Source organism: Salmo salar, chromosome ssa01 (genome assembly GCF_905237065.1).
Source record: "Salmo salar chromosome ssa01, Ssal_v3.1, whole genome shotgun sequence".
Lineage (NCBI taxonomy): Eukaryota > Metazoa > Chordata > Actinopteri > Salmoniformes > Salmonidae > Salmo > Salmo salar.
In genome coordinates, this window is record NC_059442.1 from 56458107 (window position 1) to 56481327 (window position 23221).

Here is a 23221-nt window from a genome sequence, read left to right on the forward strand (position 1 = left end):
AGCCATGTCTTAACTTGTGAACACCCATCCATAGAAACGTGGAGGCAATTATTTTCTAAAGACTTCCTCATGCCACCAAGTAGCATTTCTCTGCTGTTCTATTGGTTTTCATAACTTTCTTTCGTTGTCCAGAGGCCAAAGACCCAATCCTAGTCATATTAGCAACCCATCATAGTAGTTGCTAGATACCCCCTTCTTTCTAACGGAGATTTTCATGCCTGTCACATATGCAATTGCTCGAATTAGGTGAGCAGTTTAAGAATTGGGTTTTCTGCGAATTGCATTTGGGCAAATGTTTGAAATGGCATTTCATTCACTGCTTCATTACAGGACTTGCTATAGCCTTTTGACTAAGACGATAGGCTGGTTATTGTTGCATGTTTCCATTAAGTTCTAAATGAAAAATGTTCTGTCCTTGTATGCAGGGTTGGAAGAGACAAAGCGTGAAGTTTCACTCGCGCCAAAATCTTTCCAAAATAAGTCCAATGCGTTTCTATGGGCTGATGCTGGGCCTTCCCGCCTTAGGACGACTCCCATCGTTAGGGCGGAAACATAAGCATCTCGTCATTATATACTCTGATAGTAACTTCTGTTGATCACGTCATTTTACTGTTTAGTTTTCTTTTTTTACCACTTGTGACCGGTTAACGACACTCAGTCGGCAGCAAAATGGACAGAAATGTGCATCCAGAGCATGTTTACATTCGAGAGACACGGAGCTGGCGCTTATGTACATTAGGACTAAAACCCTCGCCCTTGCTGATGTGATATTGACACATTAGTTCCTCATTAAGGGGGGGGGGGGGTCAGCTGGAGGAAGCAGTTAGTTTGACATTAGCACTTTCAGCCTTTCCCCTAATGCAGAATGCAATATGACTTCCCACATAGCGGCGCTAGGCGGCCATACTGGCTCTTCATATTAAGGATCAAAAGAAGAAGCTTACTTTTGCAAACTGGATAGCAAACAGCTTCTTGTATTTGAGGTCCATGAGAAGGCTGCTCATAAAGAGCTGGTGGTAGACATTCCTGGCTCCTAGAGTGGAAATTGGGTGTTAAGAGTCAGAACAGAGTGCTCATGGAAGTGTTTGTGTTTTATGTGCATTGCAGGAGACAGGGTTGGGGTCGGTCAACGACTACCCCAAATCTGAGGATTTTTTTTGTATTTATTATTGAGTGAAACTGTTCCCAAAGCTGTCAGAAGAACTAAAAAAGATGCAGTTCCTCCTCACCTTTCCACATCTTGGAGTCACAGAGCATGAGCGTGTCCACCAGGGAGGAGTTCTCACCATCTGGCCCCCTCTCTAGGCCCACCTGACACAGGATCCTCCTCAGAGCATCTACACACACACACACGCTGTCAATGGGCCCTCGGGCACACGTGATGAACACGCGGGTCACACCCCCGATAAACATTTAAATATTGTGTTAAGTTCTTTATATTTAAAGAGGATTCTGAGTGCACCATCCAACGGCAGGTAGACAATACTCACATTAATAGTTTGGCGAGTGGAAGGAGACTGACCTGAGTATCCTATGACGTGGCCCAGCCAGTGGAGGGCTTTGAGAGCGAAGCACTGATGAGCCACCACCGAGGAGTGCATTACCTGGACCCGCAACGGCTTGGACTGACGACTCGTGTTCCTCTGCACACGCGCACAGACACACGATTAATATATAGAGACTCATGAAAAATGACTTAACAGATTAATTGGTGGCAGCAGTGTGATGTCATCGTGAGATTTCAAAGAGATGCATCCAGCTCCCCAGACCAAGCCACTCACCACAATGACCGACTTGGCCAGCTCACAGAAAGCGAAGTCGCCAAAGCGCACCGATTTCCTTCCCTGTATAGCAGGAGATGATTACACACATATCAAGCCATTAGTCAATGATGCTGTAGGTTTGCGGGCTACACACACACACGACTCACATCTCTGTCCACTGTGGTGGCGAAGCTGACTGCTTCTTTCTGGGTGCAGTTGACCGCCTTCTGTAGGGTGTAGATGACTTGCTCGTAGGTGTGCACCTCGTCGTTGAAGAGCATGCAGTAATAGGTGTCACTTCGGTCTCTGAGAAATAAGAAGCAGAGAGACATGACTATCAACTGGATACAGATGGAAATTATTGGGTTGTCATGATGACCAGCGAGAACATGAAAACGAATCACAAATTACTTTGTGTGTGTGTGTGTGTGTGTGTGTGTGTACGTACGGAGGCTCCAGGCCCGGGGGCAGCTCATCCTCCTTGTCCCAGGTGAGCATGTCCACGGCGTATTTCAGCACAATGGAGAAGACATTATAGCAGCGGGCAATCATGTCTGTTGAGAGGTGGGCCAGGGGATCCTGCAAATAAACAATTAAATAATGATCAGCCAAATATACAGCACACTTGGAAAGTATTCAGATCCCTTGACTTAACAAAATGTAGATTATGTTACAGCCTTATTCTAAAATGTATGAAATAGTTTTCCCCCCCTCAATCTACACACAATACCCAATAATGACGAAGCAAAAACAGGTTTTTAGAAATGTTTGTAAAATTACAAATAAAAAACAGAAATATCAAATGTACATAAGTACTCAGACCTTTAACACAGTACTTTGTTGAAGCACCTTTGGCACTGATTAAAGTCTCGAGTCTTCTTGGGTATGATGCTACAAGCTTGACACACCTGTATTTGGGGAGTTTCTCCCATTCCTCTCAGCAGATCCTCTCAAGCTCTGTCAGGTTGGATGGGGAGTGTTGCTGCACAGCCATTTTCAGTCTGGGCTCTGGATGGGCCACTCAAGGACATTCAGAGACTTGTCTCGAAGCAACTCCTGCATCGTCTTGATGAGTGCTTAGGGTCATTGTCCTGTTGGAAGGTGAACCTTTGCCCCAGTCTTAGGTCTTGAGCGCTCTGGAACAGGTTTGCGTCAAGGATCCCTCTGTACTCTGCTCCGTTGAATGATGCTGCTACCACCATGCTTCACTGTAGTGATGGTGCCATGTTTCTTCCAGATGTAACGCTTGGCATTCAGGCCAAAGAGTTCAGTCTTGGTTTCATCAGACCAGAGAATCTTGTTTCTCATGGTTTGAGATTCTTTAGGTGCCTTTTGGGAAACTCCAAGCAGGCTGGCAAGTGCATTTTACTGAGCGGTGGCTTCCATCTGGCCACTCTACCATGGAGGTCTGATTGGTAGAGTGCTGCAGAGATGGTTGTCCTTCTGGGAGGTTCTCCCATCTCCACAGAGGAACTCTAGAGATCTGTCAGAGCGTCCATCGAAGTCTTGGTGATTCCAAACTTCTTCCATTTAAGAATGATGGAGGCCACTGTGTTCTTGGGGACCTTCAATACTGCAGACATTGTTTGGTACCCTTTCGTAGGATCTGTGTCTCGACATAAATCCTGTCTCGGAGCTCTAAGGACATTTCCTTCAACCTCATGGCTTGGTCTTTGCTCTGACGTGCACCGTCAACTGTGGGACCTTACATAGACAGGTGTGTGCCTTTCCAAATCATGTCCAATCGATTTAATTTACCACAGGTGGACTCCAATCAAGTTGTAGAAACATCAAGGATGATCAATGGAAACAGGATGCACTGGAGCTCAATTTCAAGTCTCTGAATACTTATGTAAATAAGGTATGTTTTCTTTATTTCTAATACATTTGCTAAAATGTCTAAAAAACAGTTTTCGCTTTGCCATTACAGGGTATTGTGTGTACAGTGGTGGCCAAAAGTTTTGAGAATGACAAATATTAATTTCCACAAAGTTTGCTGCCTCAGTGTCTAGTTATTTTTGTCAGATGTTACTATGGAATACTGAAGTATAATTGCAAGCATTTCATAAGTGTCAAAGGCTTTTGACAATTACATGAAGTTGATGCAAAGAGTCAATATTTGCAGTGTTGACCCTTCTTTTTCAAGACCTCTGCAATCCGCCCTGGCATGCTGTCAATTAACTTCTGGGCCACATCCTGACTGATGGCAGCCCATTCTTGCATAATCAATGCTTGGAGTTTGTCAGAATTTGTGGGGTTTTGTTTGTCCACCCGCCTCTTGAGGATTGACCACAAGTCCTCAATGGGATTAAGGTCTGGGGAGTTTCCTGGCCATGGACCCAAAATATCGATGTTTTGTTCCCCGAGCCACTTAGTTATCACTTTTGCCTTATGGCAAGGTTCTCCATCATGCTGGAAAAGGCATTGTTTGTCACCAACCTGTTCCTGGATGTTGGGAGAAGTTGCTCTCGGATGATGTGTCGGTACCATTCTTTATTCATGGCTGTGTTCTTAGGCAAAATTGTGAGTGAGCCCACTCCCTTGGCTGAGAAGCAACCCCACACATGAATGGTCTCAGGATGCTTTACTGTTGGCATGACACAGGACTGACGGTAGCACTCACCTTGTCTTCTCTGGATAAGCTTTTTTTCCAGATGCCCCAAACAATCGGAAAGGGGATTCATCAGAGAAAATGACTTTACCCGAGTCCTCAGCAGTCCAATCCCTGTACCTTTTGCAGAATATCAGTCTGTCCCTGATGTTTTTCCTGGAGAGAAGTGGCTTCTTTGATGCCCTTCTTGACACCAGGCCATCCTCCAAAAGTCTTCGCCTCACTGTGCGTGCAGATGGACTCACACCTGCCTGCAAGCTCTGTACTGGTGGTGCCCCGATCCCACAGCTGAATGAACTTTAGAAGACGGTCCTGGCGCTTGCTGGGCTTTCTTGGGCGCCCTGAAGCCTTCTTCACAACAATTGAACAGCTCTCCTTGAAGTTCTTGATGATCCGTTAAATGGTTGATTTAGGTGCAACCTTACTGGCAGCAATATCCTTGCCTGTGAAGCCCTTTTTGTGCAAAGCAATGATGACGGCACGCGTTTCCGTGCAGATAACCATGGTTGACAGAGGAAGAACAATGATTCCAAGCACCACCCTCCTTTTGAAGCTTCCAGTCTGTTATTCGAACTCAATCAGCATGACAGAGTGATATCCAGCCTTGTCCTCGTCAACACTCACACCTGTGTTAACGAGAGAATCACTGACATGTGAGCTGGTCCTTTTGTAGCAGGGCTGAAATGCAGTGGAAATGCATGGCAAAGAGGGACTGCAATTAATTGCAATTCATCTGATCACTCTTCATAACATTCTGGAGTATATGCGAATTGCCATCATACAAACTGAGGCAGCAGACTTTATGAAAATTAATATTTGTGTCATTCTCAAAACGTTTGGCCACGACTGTAGATTGTCATCACAGGGTATTGTGTGTAAACAGCCTTATTCTAAAATCCATTTTAGAATAAGGCTGTAACCTAACAAAATGTGGAAAAGGTCAAGGGGTCTGAATACTTTCCAAACGCACTGTAACTATGGGAGTGTCGAACTCAAACAATGATTAAATCAAACGAAATAGCCTATTTTAGAGTGCCAATAGCAATCTCTAACAACTTGTAATGTAATAACATGTGTAAGAGCAACAGCAATGAACTGTGTATAGTTATTGGATGTCAATGAGACGCAATATAGCGGTGGCTAAGAGATGCTCACCTCCTGACAGGAGTCACTGATGTTGGGCTCATGTTTCTGACAGTAAGGGCCCTTCTTCCATGCCTCTGTGTCTCCACAGTCACAGAAACCCCCTCCCCCAGAGGTCGTCATCTGGAGGGCAGACAAGAGATGTGAGGCAAGACAACACTTGTGTACACACACACACACACACACGCACGCAGTAGACAGAGAAGCTGCTGGATCATTTACATTTGGAAGACAAATAGAACTTTCTACATAACCTGTAACAGACATACGTACATCTGATTGCCCTGAACTAGAATGTTCTACGATGCTCTAGAACACAAGTGGAGTAAGATAAGACCAGAATGCATGAGTCAGCACTCCGGGTCAAATTTGCAATGGATCAATTCACGCTATCCCCAATCCTAACCTTAATCGTTAATAGGACTACAACTACATATCTGACCCTGTAGCAGTGTTTAGGGGCAACTTGTACCTACTCCTGGGTGAACAGAGCTGAGGAGCCTAGGTGCACCCATCCTGAGGACCACATGGCAGCAGAGTGGCCAGCCCCAAATGGGATAAGCCTTCCTGATCCTCAGCCTGGATTCAGAGCAGCAACTGAGTGACCCGTCTCATGCCAATCACCCACTCCACAACAGCACCTCTACAGAAACCTAGCCATCGTTTAGGCTGCTGGTCTGCTTCTACTGAAACATTGAGTGCGGAGTAGAGGTTGTCGTCCTTACCCTGTAGCGATGCTCTTTATGCACACTGCCCAGGAAACACTGCATACACAGCACACAGGTGGGGTCTGCAGCACATTCCCTGCAGGAGAGAGATTGATTGTGAGTGAGAAGGAGGGACAGCCAACAGTGTCAAACATCTTCCTCCAATGTTCAACCAGGTCATGTCTTGATCCCATATTAACATGACTCAGTGAACATGTCACTCAAACCCAATACAAAGGAGTTCAAGAACATTTTTAAAACAGCAATACTCATGGAATGGGTGTACAATTAGGCTATACAAGTACAAAAAGCATGGATATGCGTCGCAATGGTTTTCCATTGAACACACACCTGAGTGTATGGAATTGGCTAGTATTAGCAAGCTGCTCCTGTAAATGGAAGTGACCTCGACTTTATCCAGACAGTACCTCTTACCAGGAAGCTTACGGTTTGACCTCAGACTTAACACAGGGCTAACCTGACCCAATTCACAGGAAAGGACAGCTAGTATGTGCGCGCGTCTCCGTCTGTCTGAATGAGACCTCAACTACCCCCACCTGCACGAGTAGGTGGGCTCTCCCACTTTGAAGACGTGTCCGCAGAGCTGTGAGGGCTGGTTGTTCTGCTCCAGCTTGGCCAGGCCCGTGGAGGGGTCCTCCCCACACAGGTACCACTCCAGAGGGGCCTGCAGCAGCATCTGGGCCAGCAAGTCCTCACTCTGGGGGTTCAGGTTGGGCCCCAGGCAGTAGATCTTTGGGACATAGCGGGCCAGGTGATGGTACACCTCCTTGTACAGGTCAGTCACCTGGAGCCATTTCTGTGTAGAGGGGGGCAACAGTGAGACCGTGAATATTATAACAAATCAGTTAAGACATGTGACAACACACTCCAAGTTCAACTTGTATGAATTTGACCAAGTTACAATGCCTTCAGAAAGTATTTACACTCTTTTTTCCCACACATTTTGTTATGTTACGTGCCTGAATTTAAAATATATTTATTCAATTTTTTTACTCAAAGTAGAATTGTGTTTTTCTAAATTTCTTGAGTCAAGTATTCAACACCTTAGTTATGGTAAGCCTAAACAGTAAAAATGTGCTTAATAAGTCACATTAACTCTGTGTGCAATAATAGTGTTTAACATGACTACCTCACCCATGTACCCCACACATACAATTATCTGTAAGGTCCCTCAGTCAACAGTGAATTTCAAACACAGATTCAACCAAAGACCAGGGAGGTTTTCCAATGCCTCGCAAAGGGCACCTATTGGTAGATGGGTAAAAAAAAATGCAGAAATTGAATATCCCTTTGAGCATGGTGAAGTTATGAATTACACTTTGGATGGTGTATCAATACACCCAGTCACTAAAAAGATACAGGCGTCCTTCCTAACTCAGTTGCCGAAGAGGAAGGAAACCGCTCAGGGATTTCACCATGAGGCCAATGGTGACTTAAATAGTTAGTTTAAATTGGTGTGACAGGAGAACATGTAGGATGGATCAACAACATTGAAGTTACTCTACAAAGCTAACCTGATTGACAGAGTGAAGGAGGAAGCCTGTACAGAATAAAAAAACATGTACCCTGCTTGCAACAAAGCACTCAAGAGATACTGAAAAAAAATTAAAGTGGCAAAGCAATTCACTTTCTGTCCTGAATACAAATGTTTGGGGCAAATCCAATACAACTCATTACTGAGTACCACTCCCCACATTTTCAAGCATAGTGGTGGTGGCTGCATCATGTTATGGGTATGCTTGTAATTGTTAAGGACTGGAGTTTCAGGATAAAAAGTAAATGGAATTTCAGGATAAAAAGTAAATGGAATTTCAGGATAAAAAGTAAATGGAATGGAGCTAAAACACAGGCAACATCCTGGAGGAAAAGCTGGTTCAGTCTGCCTTCCAACAGACACTGGGAGATGAAGTCACTTTTTAGAAGGACAATAACCTAACACACAAGGCCAAATATACACCTGAGTTGCTTACCAAGAAGACTGAATTTTCCTGAGTGGCCGAGATTTAAATAAAAAAACATCTACTTGAAAATCTATGGACAAAGGAGCGTGCAAAATGTGCACATAGGCCTTATTGGGTAAAACTGCAATGTTTTTTTAGGACACCGAATTTACTGTTAGAAGAATACATGGCTACCAGCAGTGGGTATTATAGAGTTCAAGAGTGACCAAAATACCCTTAGACTTGGCAGTGCAACACTCATTAATTGGTCACTAGGGTGGCAGTATAAAAAAAGTTGGGCTGGTCACGTTAGTTTAGTCAGAGAGGAAGACGCAAAGCGAGAGGGTCCACTCGGGTCAATCTGTCCACTAAAGTTAAATTATAGAAAAATGTAGCCAGCTACATTTCCTAATGTTTTGCTTAAAGTTAATCTTGCATTTTACTGGAGAAAAGTCGGCTAGACCGAAGAAAAAAAAGTACCAGAGAAACGTAGCTGATGGGATGCCCGTTTGTGAATTCTAAGAGTGGAGAAGTGCAACTGAAGCACAAAATTAGTCTGATGCCGAGCAGAAATTAAACTATTAGATCAGCGTTTAAAAGACATTTCTAATGCGTTTTCTTTTGAATTTTGTGTGTGAAAAACACAGAATTGTGTGTTAATGCAACACGAGACCATCTTGTCATTATATAAAGTACCTCAATTACAGTCAATGAACTAAGTAGACCAGACCTAGCTGCTATATGGGAGAGCCACCCCCTTAAGCAGACCGGAACTGCCCATTATTTTCTATGGAAAACAGACTGAGTGAACTCTACATTTATCCACCAGTACTTGGGTACTTTTTAGAAACTAGAACATGACTAGTACATTTTTTTTTTGTATTTTCGGCACGTCAGTCAAATGTGTCTCGCATCTACTGATTGCAAAAGGACCAAGTCTGTCTATTAGCACAGTCGATGTCCCCTTATATAGCGCGAGAGCACCTTGCCTGCTCCACTTACTCATTGCTAGATTTAGCCTGTCCTGGGGAACCACTGCACTCATTTGGCTGCATCAATTTAGCTCCCCACAGAAGTTAACAAACTTGAATAATGCACCGCAGCATGTAGAAAATGGCAACTGTTAATTACTGGTTCGCAAAACAAATGACCATTACAATGCAAGACGACACCGGTAGCGTCCAGCATTGTAAGCCAATTTTCTTATTAGCTTCCAGCTGAAGCTAACATCAATTCAAAACCCACAACACCATCAACCCTAAACCCACTCAAATTTGCATACCGCCCCAACAGAGCCACAGATGATGCAATCTCTATTGCACTCCACATTGCCCTTTCCCACCTGGTCAAAAGGAACACCTATATGAGAGTGCTATTCATTGACTACAGATCAGCGTTCAACACCATAGTGCCCTCAAAGCTCATCACTAAGCCAAGGACCCTGGGACGAAACACCTCCCTCTGCAACTGGATCCTGCACTTCCTGACGGGCCGAACCAAAGGTGGTAAGGGTAGGTAACACATTAGCCACGCTGATCCTCAACACGGAGGCACTTCAGGCGTACGTGTGCTCAGTCCCCAGTACTCCCTGTTCCCTCATGACTGCACGGCCAGGCATGACTCCAACACCATCATTAAGTTTGCCGATGACAACAGCAGTAGGCCTGATCACCAACAACGATGACACAGCCTGTAGGGAGGAGGTCAGAGACCTGGCGGTGTGGTGTCAGGACAACCGCTCCCTCAACGTGATCAAGACAAAGGAGATGATTTTGGACTACAGGAAAAAGGAGGACCGAGCACGCCACCATTCCCATCGGCGGGGCTGCAGTGGAGCAGGTTGAGAGCTTCAAGTTCCTCGGTGTCCACATCACCAACAAACTATCATGGTCCAAACACATCAAGACAGTTGTGAAGAGGGCACGACAAAGCCTATGCCCCAAGAGACTGAAAAGATTTGGCATGGGTCCTCAGATCCTCAAAAACTTCTACAGCTGCACCATTGAGAGCATCCTGACTGGTTGCATCACTGCCTGGTATGGCAACTGCTCGGCCTCCGACCGCAAGGCACTACAGAGGGTAGCGCGTACTGCCCAGTACATCACTGGGACCAAGCTTCCAGGACCTCTATACCAGGCAGTGACAGAGGAAAGCCCTAAAAATTGTCAGACTCCAGCCACCCTAACCATAGACTATTCTCTGCCACTGCACGGGCAAGCGGTACCGGAGCACCAAGTCAAGGTCCAAAAGGCTTCTTAACCTGTTAGGGCTAGGGGGCAGCATTTGCACGTCTGGATAAAAAAAATGTACCCGATTTAATCTGGTTACTAATCCTACCCAGTAACTAGAATATGCATATACTTATTATATATGGATAGAAAACACTAAAGTTTCTAAAACTGTTTGAATGGTGTCTGTGAGTATAACAGAACTCATTTGGCAGGCAAAACCCTGAGACATTTTCTGACAGGAAGTGGATACCTGATGTGTTGTATTGACTTTAAACCTATCCCATTGAAAAACACAGGGGTTTAGGAATATTTTGGCACTTCCTATTGCTTCCACTAGATGTCACCAGCCTTTACAAAGTGTTTGTCTTCTGGAGGGAGATCTGACCGAACAAGAGCCATGGAACGATGATGTCCCATTAGACACCTGGCGCGCGAGTTCATGTTGGGTACCCTCGTTCCAATACGTTATAAAAGAGTATGCATTCGTCCACCTTGAATATTATTCATGTTCTGGTTAAAAAGGCCCTAATGATTTATGCTATACAACGTTTGACATGTTTGAACGAACGGAAATATATTTTTTCCCCTCGTTCATGACGAAGTCCGGCTGGCTTAGATCATGTGCGAACAAGACGGAGATTTTTGGACATAAATGATGAGCTTTTTGAACAAAACTACATTCGTTATGGACCTGTGATACCTGGAAGTGACATCTGATGAAGAGAATCAAAGGTAATGGATTATTTACATAGTATTTTCGATTTTAGATCTCCCCAACATGACGTCTAGTCTGTATCGCAACGCGTATTTTTCTGGGCGCAGTGCTCAGATTATTGCAAAGTGTGATTTCCCAGTAAGGTTATTTTTAAATCTGGCAAGTTGATTGCGTTCAAGAGATGTAAATCTATAATTCTTTAAATGACAATATAATATTTTACCAATGTTTTCTAATTTTAATTATTTAATTTGTGACGCTGACTTGACTGCCGGTTATTGGAGGAAACGATTTCCTCAACATCAATGCCATAGTAAAACGCTGTTTTTGGATATAAATATGAACTTGATAGAACTAAAAATGCATGCATTGTCTAACATAATATCCTAGGAGTGTCATCTGATGGAGATTGTAAAAGGTTAGTGCATCATTTTAGCTGGTTTTATGGTTTTGGTGACCCTGTCTTTGACTTGACAAAACATTACACACAACTCTTGTAAATGTACTGTCCTAACATACTCTAAATTTATGCTTTCGCCGTAAAACCTTTTTGAAATCGTAAAACGTGGTTAGATTAAGGAGATGTTTATCTTTCAAATGGTGTAAAATAGTTGTATTTTTGAAAAATTTGAATTTTGACATTTATTTGGATTCAAATTTGCCGCTCTTGAAATGCACCTGCTGTTGATGGAGTGCACCACGGGTGGCACGCTAGCGTCCCACCTAGCCCATAGAGGTTAACAGCTTCTACCCCCAAGCTATAAGACTCCTGAACAGCTACTCGGACTATTTGCATTGTTCCCCCCCCTCTTTTACACTGCTGCTACTCTTTATATCTATCTATCTATCTATCTATCTATCTATCTATGGATAGTCACTAACCTACATGTACAGTTGAAGTCAGAAGTTTACATACACTTATGTTGGAGTCATTAAAACTCGTTTTTCAAGCACTCCACTAATTTCTTGATAACAAACTATAGTATTGGCAAGTCATTTAGGACATATACTTGGTGCATGACAAGTAATTTTTCCAACAATTGTTTACAGACCGATTATTTCACTTATAATTCACTGCATCACAATTCCAGTGGGTCAGAAGTTTACATACACTATGTTGACTGTGCCTCTAAACAGCTTGGAAAATTCCAGAAAATTATGTAATGGCTTTAGAAGCTTCTGATTGGCTAATTGACATCATTTGAGTCAATTGGAGGTGTACCTGTGGATGTATTTCAAGGCCTACCTTCAAACTCAATGCCTCTTTGCTTGACATCATGGGAAAAATCAAAAGAAATCAGCCAAGACACCATAAAAATAATTGTAGACCTCCACAAGTCTGGTTCATCCTTGGGAGCAATTTCCAAATGCCTGAAGGTACCACGTTCATCTGTACAAACAATAGTACACAAGTATAAACACCATGGGACCACGCAGCCGTCATACCGCTCAGGAAGGAGACGCATTCTGTCTCCTAGAGATGAACGTACTTTGGTGCAAAAAGTGCAAATCAATCCCAGAACAGCAGCAAAGGACCTTGTGAAGATGCTGGAGGAAACAGGTACAAAAGTATCTATATCCACAGTAAAACGAGTCCTATATCGACATAACCTGAAAGGCCGCTCAGCAAGGAAGAAGCCACTGCTCCAAAACAGCCATAAAAAAGCCAGACTACGCTTTGCAACTGCACATGGGGACAAAGATCGTACTTTTTGGAGAAATGTCCTCTGGTCTGATGAAACAATAATAGAACTGTTTGGCCATAATGACCATCGTTATGTTTGGAGGAAAAAGGGGGAGGCTTGCAAGCCAAAGAACAACATCCCAACCGTGAAACACAGGGGTGGCAGCATCATGTTGCTGGGGTGCTTTGCTGCAGGCGGGACTGGTGTACTTCACAAAATAGATGGCATCATGAAGGAAGAAAAGTATGTGGATATATTGAAGCAACATCTCAAGACATCAGTCAGGTAGTTAAAGCTTGGTCGCAAATGGGTCTTCCAAATGGACAATGACCCCAAGAATACTTCCAAAGTTGAGGCAAAATGGCTTAAGGACAACGTAGTCAAGGTATTGGAGTGGCCATCACAAAGTCCAGACCTCAATCCTATAGAAAATTTGTGGGCAGAACTGAAAAAGCATCTGTGAGCAAGGATGCCTACAAACCTGACTCATTTACACCAGCTCTGTCAGGAGGAATGGGCCAACATTCACCCAACTTATTGTGGAAGGCTACCCGAAACGTTTAACCATAGTTAAACAATTTAAAGGCAATGGTACCAAATACTAATTGAGTGTATGTAAACTTCTGACCCACTGGGAATTTGATTAAATAAATAAAAGCTGAAATAAATCACTCTACTATTATTCTGACATTTCACATTCTTAAAATAAAAGTGGTGATCCTAACTGACCTAAAACAGGGCAGTTTTACTTGGATTAAAGTGTCAGGAATTGCAACAACAAAAAAATGTAAACAATAAAGTTTATATTCACCTTAGCCAAAACAGTACATATTACCTCGACTAACTGGTGACCCTGCACATTGACTCTGTACCGGTACCCCCCTGTATATCGCCTCACTACTGTTAAAGAGCACAGTTAAATAAGTTCTTTTTTACTTAACACTTATTTTTCTTAAAACTGCATTGTTGGTTAAGGGCTTGTAAGTAAGCATTTCACTGTAAGGTTGTAGTCAGCGCATGTGAGAAATACAAATGTATTTTATTTAGTACTTTGTAGTGTTGTCACGATACCAACATTTTAGTAACGACACCAGGCCAAGTACCAAGATAACACGAGGGGGGGGCAATTCAGTAGCTTAGCATCCTGTTCACCCTGTCCCATGGACGCTTGTTCCCGTTTTCTAAACATTATGCGCATGTGCTATGCAAAAAACACTGTCACTGACATTCACAAAACACTTACTGAATTCACACTGTGTAATAGAAAACTGCATATAATGGCTGATTTGCTCATAAACTCAGCAAAAAAAAGAAACGTCCCTTTTTCAGGACCCTGTCTTTCAAAGATAATTCATAAAAATCCAAATAACTTCACAGATCTTCATAGTAAAGGGTTAAAAACCATGTTTCCCATGCTTGTTCAATGAACCATAAACAATTAATGAACATGCACCCGTGGAGGTCGTTAAGACACTAACAGCTTACAGATGGTAGACAATTAAGGTCACAGTTATGAAGACTTAGGACACTTAAGAGGCCTTTCTACTCATCTGCGTGAACGTGCCTTAGGCATGCTGCAAGGAGGCGTGAGGACTGCAGATGTGGCCAGGGCAATAAATTGAAATGTCAGTACTGTGAGATGCCTAAAACAGCGCTACAGGGAGACAGGACGGACAGCTGATCGTGGCAGACCACGTGTAACAAGACCTGCACAGGATCGGTACAACCGAACATCACACCTGCGGAACAGGTACAGGATGGCAACAACAATTGCCCGAGTTACACCAGGAAAGCACAATCCCTCCATCAGTGCTCAGACTGTCCGCAATAGGCTGAGAAACTGGACTGAGGGCTTGTAGGCCTGTTATAAGACAGGTCCTCACCAGACATCACCGGCAACAACATCGTCTATGGGCACAAACCCACCATTGCTGGACCAGACAGGACTGGCATAGAGTGCTCTTCACTGACGAGTTGCGGTTTTGTCTCACCAGGGGTGATGGTCGGATTCGCGTTTATCGTCGAAGGAATGAGCTTTACACCGAGGCCTGTACTCTGGAGCGGGATCGGTTTGGAGGTGGAGGGTCTGTCATTGTCTGGGGCGGTGTGTCACAGCATCATCGGACTGAGCTTGTTGTCATTGCAGGCAACCAACGCTGTGCGTTACAGGGAAGAAATCCTCCTCCCTCATGTGGTACCCTTCCTGCAGGCTCATCCTGACATGACCCTCCAGCATGACAATGCCACCAGCCATACTGCTCGTTCTGTGCGTGATTTCCTGCAAGACAGGAATGTCAGTGTTCTGCCATGGCCAGCGAAGAGCCCAGATCTCAATCACATTGAGCACGTCTGGGACCTGTTGGATCGGAGAGTGAGGGCTAGGGCCATTCCCCCCCAGAAATGTCTGGGAACTTGCAGGTGCCTTGGTGGAAGAGTGGGGTAACATCTCACTGCAAATCTGGTGCAGTCCATGAGGAGATGCACTGCAGTACTTAATGCAGCTGGTGGCCACACCAGATACTGACTGTTACTTTTGATTTTGACCCACCTTTGTTCAGGGACACATTATTCAATTTCTGTTAGTCACATGTCTGTGGAACTTGTTCAGTTTATGTCTCAGTTGTTGAATTTTGTTATGTTCATACAAATATTTACACATGTTAAGTTAGCTGAAAATAAACAGTTGACAGTGAGAGGACTTTTCTTTTTGTGCTGAGTTTATTTGCCAAGGCCTAACTGTGACTTGTCTGGAGGAATCAACATGCATAATGATCTGCATTTCATTGTGGCAGTAAGGGGAAAATACTGCATGAAACCTTCTTCACTCTTCCATTAACACACACACGGTCTCCCTCTCTCACACAAACACTGCTCCCAACTTTAAAAACATTACGTACCAAACATAATTTAAAAGGAGTACCAGAAAGAGTTTAGGCTTACTTTTGGCCTATATGAATCCTACCTTTGAAGCACATCTCATGAGTAGCCAATCAAATTTGCCTAGACCTACCGTCATGTTAGCAGGTTGTTAGCTAGTTAGGTAACATGACTGAACGTTTGTTAAGAAAGCAATAATTAGCGACCTGGGATTAGTTTAAAAACAGCCCGCGGCATGGTTTGTGTAATGTGTGCAAAATCAGGTGCGAAATCGGTCAGGAAGATGAAAGGTAGCTCCGGTAATACGGTCATATTTTTTTTAACCATTTGGGCTAGAGAGATGCCATTCTTTGCTTTAAAAGCTACAAGCATGCCTGTCACGGTGCTGTGCTCCATTTTCCTCTGTCACTCAGAAGCTGCATGAGAGATACAATGTTACCTCAACTAACTTGTGCCCCTGCACATTGACTCTGTACCGGTACCCCCTGTATATAGCCTCACTACTGTTATTTTACTGCTGCTCTTTAATTATTTTTCTTAAAACTGCATTGTTGGTTAAGGGCTTGTAAGTAAGCATTTCACTGTAAGGTCTACCACCTGTTGTATTCGGACCATGTGACAAATAAAATTTGATTTGACCACGAACATGCAACTGCAAAGCCTACTCTGACTGGCCTTTGCTCTTTGTTATACCAGGCAATGAAATTATACAAAGTATCAACTTTGCTCGCTCTGCTCCAATTTATAAAATGTAACAGAAGACTTATTAGGGTCTGTATCCCCAATTGCCATCATGGCTAAATTGTATATGTATTTTTAAACTGATGGAGGAATAGATGTGCAGTAGGAGCAAACGGAGAGAAGCAGGTGAGTGATGGCTGGAAGTGACAGTTGCCACACTTGAGATGCCAAGAAAGTGGACATTGGACTGGCGCATACAAGAGACTAGTTGCTGGAAAAATGTAACTGAATTTATAAACAAAACTGACTTTACAAAGATGTTATAAGCAGGTGCCAGCTGCTTCTTTAGATCGGTAGGGCTGAAACATTTGGTAGTATCTTTTGAAATAGTACTATGGTACTCAATGTTGGCATCATAAGCATCAAGCTATTTCCGTACCACGATATTGCTATGGTGCCAGTATACCGTGCAACACTAGTACTTTGTTCGCAAACCATAACGCAAAATATGCTGATTTCTAAGATGATTGTCACCAAAAACCAGTCATTGCCAAAAACATTATTAATTCTCCCTTTCTCTCACTGCAGTGTTTATCCTATATTCATTTATCAGCAGCAGGTCGTCACTACAATTTTTCGTATTTTTTTTTTTAACTATTTCTTTACATAATTTTCAGGATAGTAAAACACTTTCAGTGTGAATTTAAATGACTAAAAACAGATAAATTATGTAGAAAAGATAATGGAGCTATATATATATATATATATATATATATATATTTTTTTTTAATAAGATCAGAATATAAACTAGTGTCAGGGAGAATCTCACATTTCAAAATGTCATGGGGTCCCAATTGATTTTGTTATAATGTTCGAATCACTCAGATGCATATGCCGTGTTTCTTATGCTATGACAAAATGTGTAGAATTGCAGCAAATTTGCTTTAAAAAAACTGCACATTTTCTCTCGGCCCATCACAAAATGGGTAGAATTGCTGGAAACCAGCTTTAAAACTGTAAAATGTTATTTCCGCCCTCATGACAATGCCCCCTTGCACAAAGCAAGGTCCATACAGAAATGGTTTGTCAAGATCGGTGTGGAAGAACTTGACTGGCCTGCACAGAGCCCTGACCTCAACCCCATCGAACTCCTTTTGGATGAATTGGGACGCCGACTGTGAGCCAGGCCTAATCACCCAACATCTTTGGCATTTGATTAGGAGCCCCATTAGCTGTTGCAAAAGCAGCAGCTACTCTTCCTGGGGTCCACACAAAACAGGACATAATACAGGACATTAATAGACAAGACCAGCTCAAGGACAGAACTACATTAATTTTTTTTATTTTACTTCTACTGGATCGGTGTCCCCCCGCGGGAGGGTTGAGTTAACGTAGTCTAATGTGATTAGCAGGAGGTTGTAAGTAACAAGAACATTTCCCAGGACATAGACATATCTGATATGGGCAGAAAGCTTGAATTCTTGTTAATCTAACTACACTGTCCAATTTACAGTAGCTATTACAGTGAAAGAAGACCATGCAATTGTTTGAGGAGAGTGCACAGTTATGAACTTGAAAATGTATTAATAAATCAAATTAGGCACATTTGGGCAGTCTTGATACAACATTTTGAACAGAAATGCAATGGTTCAACACAATGTTTCTTATAAAAATAAGAAGTGAAGCAGTCAGTCTCTCCTCAACTCTTAGCCAAGAGAGACTGGCATGCATAGTATTTATATCAGCCTCTCTGATTACAATGATGAGCAAGACGTTCCGCTCTGTTCTGTGCCGCCTACACCTCATCTAAGACTTTCCTTGCAGCGCCTGACCACACGACTGATCAATAATCAAGATAAGACAAAACTAGAGCCTGCAGAACTTGCTTTTTGAAGTGTAGTGTCAAAAAAGCAGTGCCCGTCCTCACTAATGCTCTTGTGGCTGAATGGAAGCAAGTCCCCGCAGCAATGTTCCAACATCTAGTCAAAATACTTCCCATAGCACCTCCATATTAATGCCCATGATTTTGGAATGCGATGTTCGACAAGTGGGTGTCCACATACTTTTGGTCATGTAGTTACACGAAGAAAAAAAAAACGTAATGTAACATCGTATACAGTCCCCTGGGAAACACTGACCAACACTATGTGTCCTACCCTGTCACAATAATTCATCCCTGGCTTATTCATTTGTCATCATGTCAAACAACAATGTATGCAAAGTGCTGCCCACTATATTCCAAATACAATAATCATTATATTTCCATGATTCCAACAATTCACCAATAAACTAGGCCTAGATTGTTTGCCCAAAATGCATATCTATCATGCAGCCCTAAGTGGCACAGTGCGGAATGTATTACAAAAGTGCAGGAGACGCAGAAATGGATGAAAATGCTGAAAATGTGTTTTTGGTTGACGTTAGATTTAACAGTATAAAACAAATCAGTATGGCGAAATCCCCATTGAGATCACGTAATGTGTGTTGCCACACTAGAGTCTCGAACTACTCATATATATTGAACTTTTATTATTTAAAACAGTTAAAATGACGCCAAACACAGTCATACTTTTAAAAAATATATCTCGCCCAGCCATGTTACGGGGGATTTGATTAGCAAGTTTGCCAGGATAGCTACTGCTGTGCTAGTTATGGCGTTAACAGCAGCAGAAGCAGAAGCAGAAGCTGCAGCTCGTACGCAGAGACGAGGAAATTAATATTGTTTTGTCTGCCAAGTGAACAGCTAGCTGTTAGCTAGCTTAGAAATACAACACTAGCTAGTGACCGGTAGCTAGCTAAAGTACATATGTTTTTAAATAATCCTGGACACATCTCTCAATATAAAATACCTGGAATAGTATCTCATCCAATCCTTCTTACGTTAATGCAGTGCCATATATGAGCTAAAATACAATTTTATAGAAGGATAGCTAACGTTAGCTAGCTAGTAAGCGTTAGCCAAGTTCCCGTACAGCCATCATCGCATCTTAGAAAAACAAGTCGAGATGGAAAAAATAGAGAAATAAATATTAGCGATGAAATTGGTGCGCTCTGATCCCTTCGAAAAGAACAATCACATCAAATATATACACATATAACAACTGTCGCTTACCGAAGCTGTGTCTCTGACAGAGAAATTCAGGAACTCAGTACACAGAGCTGAAGGTACTTCACGATCAGATTCGGCCGCCGCCATCTTCACTCCCTCTCCCCGTGTGGAAGGAAACGGATATCAGCCGTTACTTCGCAGTGCGAGCGAGAGAGTGGGGAAACTTTTGAGCTGACTTATGGGAAATGAGAGGCTGTGTAGGATCAACGCTTACACAACAGGGTCAGGGAAAGCCAACCTAGGTTACTTGTTTCAAAGATGCACTGGGGACATAAGACACGCTGTAGTTGTAAAATCAGAATAGTTCAACATATTAATAATGATGATGATTTTGAGGATGATGATGATGCTGTTAGTGATGATGATGATGATGATGATGATAATGATTAGGCTGATGATAATTGTAGTGACATACTCCATAAAGTCATTGCAAAAGGGCATATGTGCAATAGATTTATTTACACTGTACAATAATAATGTTGAGATTGTATATAGACAGACTGCCAGACATGAGTGGATCATTGCTAATTCACATTTAAAGCCAGCATCATATTCCAAGCAGATCAGTAAAATTACAACTAAATGGGTGGCTCTTGATTCACTCATGAAAACTCAAAGCCTTATATTTAGATGAGAATGCAGGTTATAAAGATCTGGGACAACTAAGTCAAATAAATAGGCTAAATAACATTAGCAAAAAATAGTGCATGTGTTGTAGTCATGTAGATGTTAGTTAGAAGGCTTCATCCTTATTTTCTGGTCTTGTATCTCTGGTTGCTGGTGCTGGTACAGTCAATATGGTTACAGTCATCTTCAGCATCGAGGAGTCAGACTGTTGAGGCCCTGGAGGACTGGAGAGTACAACACTTGTGAGTTCAAAGTAAACAGGTCAAATTAGACAGACTTCTTAGACACACTGTGGCCATCTGCAGAGTGCACTATGCAATTACTGGCTTACAACAAAGAGACATTACAGAAAATCAAGATGCATAAACCACTGATACCTCACCTATATGGTGGAGCTTCGACAGTCTCTGACCTAGTGCTTTCTGCTGCCTTCACACCCCAGCCCACGCCTGCACAGAGACACAATAATGTAATCTATCAGCTATGGTAAAGACAGGAGACTGTGAAACATATACTCTAGCACAGAGATACACGGAAGAAACAGGCACATAGTCAGGTTATCATAGTAGGCCTAAATAGAACTAATGTAGTGTAGTTTGACTGGGTCAAAGAGTAAACTCCATAGATTACATTTCTATGGTAGGCCTTCTCGTATTTAAACGACGTCAGTACGAATTACATCATGTGAAAAGACTCAGATTATAGCTCTCAATCTATATATGCACTCTCTCAGGTTTTGAATGGACTTCAGTCTTTGTTTAGTCTTTGACCCAGTCAGACTACACTAGACTAGTCATTTGGTCTGTCTTAGTGTCAACCTAGTACTGACATGAGCTGGTCTGGGACTGGATCTGTTGGTGGATCAGGGCCTGCAGGATCTTCATGTCTGCCCTCAGGGCACTGAGGTCCTGGCTCTGCTGGCTATCGTCCATCTGGAGCCTCTGAAGAGTATGCAGGTGTTCCCCCTGCACAGGAGATGAGAAGCGCCTCCCCCTAGGAGAGACAGGAAGAGAGAGATCTTGACACACGCCTGGAAATATTCCACAATACAGCAAAGTTGTGTCATACTCCTAGATTCAGGTAAACAGTTATGATGTCATCGTCGTAAAGCTCCCCAAGCAGGGCACAGAAGCGGTAGGTGTGGTGGTCATCATAGCAACGGCAGAGACAGTGCATTGTCACATACCCTGAAAGAAGAGATTCGTACACACAGTAAGTGCGATACACTCATTCATACTGATGCTGAGAGTGACAGATGCACACTGAGTGATATGTTGGTTTGTTGAGAATGGGACAAACACTGATACCTGATGAAGACAAACAGTATATAGTACTTGAGTGAGTACACGAGTGTAAGCTGTAAAGGCTTATACACACACTGATATGCACACGGATCCCCTAGCTCAGTGGTTCCCAAACTTTATATAGTCCCGTACCCCTTCAAACATTCAACCTGCAGCTGCGTACCCCCTCTAGCACCAGGGTCAGCGCACTCTCAAATGTAGTTTTTTTGCCATCATTGTAAGCCTGCCACACACACTACGCAATACATTTATTAACCTGTCTGGGCTAGGGGGCAGTATTTTTACGGCCGGATGAAAAACGTACCCAATTTAAACAGGTAACTACTCTGGCCCAGAAACTAGAATATGCATATTATTAGTAGATTTGGATGGAAAACACGATGAAGTTTCTGAAACTGTTTGAATGGTGTCTGTGAGTATAACAGAACTCATATGGCAGGCAAAAACCTGAGAAAAAGTCAACCAGGAAGTGGAGGATCTGAGAATTGTAGTTCTTCTTTCTAGTCCCTTTCGAAACTACAGTATCCGTGGGGTTACATTGCACTTCCTAAGGCTTCCATTGGCTGTCTAAAGCCTTCAGAAAGTGGTTTGAGCATTCTCCTGTTACTGGGCAGATAATAGGAGCTCCGTTTCTGAGTGGACTGCCTGGCAACAAAGGGATTGGATATGCGCGGTCACACGAGCACGCTGTTCCTTCTTTTTCTTCTTGAATGAATACGCTATTGTCCGGTTGGAATATTATCGCAATTTTACGTTAAAAATACCATAAAGATTGATTTTAAACAGCGTTTGACATGCTTCTAAGTATGGTAATGGAACATTTTTACTTTTCGTCTCTGGTTCCGCGCTCTCGCGTTATGCCTTTAGATAAGTGATCTGTACGCATGAACAAAACGGAGGTATTTGAACATAAATATGGATTATTTAGAACAAAAACAATATTTATTGTGGAAGTAGCAGTCCTGGGAGTGCATTCTGACGAAGATCAGCAAAGGTACGAGAATATTTCTAATACTAATTCTGAGTTTAGGTTGCCCCGAACTTGGCGGGTGTCTGTATAGCTCACCGTGATGGCTGAGCTATGTACTCAGAATATTGAAAAATGTGCTTTCTCCGTAAAGCTATTTTAAAATCTGACACAGCGGTTGCATCCAGGGGTAGTCTATCTATAATTCTTTAAATAATTGTTATATATTTTGTCAACATTTATGATGAGTATTTTTGTAAATTGATGTGCTCATTCACCGGACGTTTTGGTGGGAATACATTTTCTGAACATCATGCACCAATGTAAAATGCTGTTTCTGACTCTGATGCCAACAGCTCCCGGTCCCCCACGTCATAGTTTCGCTCCGCCGGGCTGAGCTTCTTCGAGAAGAAGGCACAGGGGCGGAGCTTCGGTGGCCTCCCCGAGTGCTGAGAGAGCACAGCTCCTATCCCAGCCTCGGACACGTCCACCTCCGCTATGAACGCCAAAGAGGGATCCGGATGGGCAAGCACGGGAGCCGAGGTAAACAGAGCCATCAGGTGACTAAAAGCCCTGTCCGCCTCAGCCGACCACAGCAAACGCACCGGGCCCCCCTTCAACAGTGAGGTAATGGGAGCCGCTACCTGACCAAAACCTTGGATAAACCTCCGGTAGTAGTTGGCAAACCCTAAGAACCGCTGCACCTCCTTTACCGTGGTGGGAGTCGGCCAATTACACACAGCTGAAATGGGTCACTCTCCATCTCCACCCCTGAGGTGGAAATGCGATACCCTAGGAAGGAGACGGACTGCTGGAAAAACAAGCATTTTTCAGCCTTGA

General features: G+C 43.1%; 1 protein-coding gene across 4 annotated transcripts in view; it reads right to left on the reverse strand.

Annotated features, from left to right (window-relative positions):
* Positions 1 to 19643, reverse strand: part of LOC106605759 (E3 ubiquitin-protein ligase UBR2) — a 44408-nt gene extending 24765 nt beyond the window's left edge. For 2 of the 4 annotated variants that reach the window (XM_014201684.2, XM_014201691.2), the window contains exons 1-10: positions 19487 to 19643; positions 6782 to 7041; positions 6243 to 6321; positions 5530 to 5640; positions 2212 to 2342; positions 1931 to 2069; positions 1782 to 1844; positions 1523 to 1643; positions 1230 to 1337; positions 945 to 1033 (exon numbers count right to left, since the gene is read on the reverse strand). In XM_014201684.2, coding sequence (XP_014057159.2) covers positions 945 to 1033; positions 1230 to 1337; positions 1523 to 1643; positions 1782 to 1844; positions 1931 to 2069; positions 2212 to 2342; positions 5530 to 5640; positions 6243 to 6321; positions 6782 to 7041; positions 19487 to 19570 — 1185 coding nt within the window. In that variant the 5' untranslated portion in view covers positions 19571 to 19643. The remainder of the gene's footprint in view (positions 1 to 944; positions 1034 to 1229; positions 1338 to 1522; positions 1644 to 1781; positions 1845 to 1930; positions 2070 to 2211; positions 2343 to 5529; positions 5641 to 6242; positions 6322 to 6781; positions 7042 to 19486) is intronic. The other 2 variants (XM_014201699.2, XM_014201707.2) reach the window with 1 other exon arrangement.
* Between the last annotated feature and the right edge of the window lie 3578 nt (positions 19644 to 23221).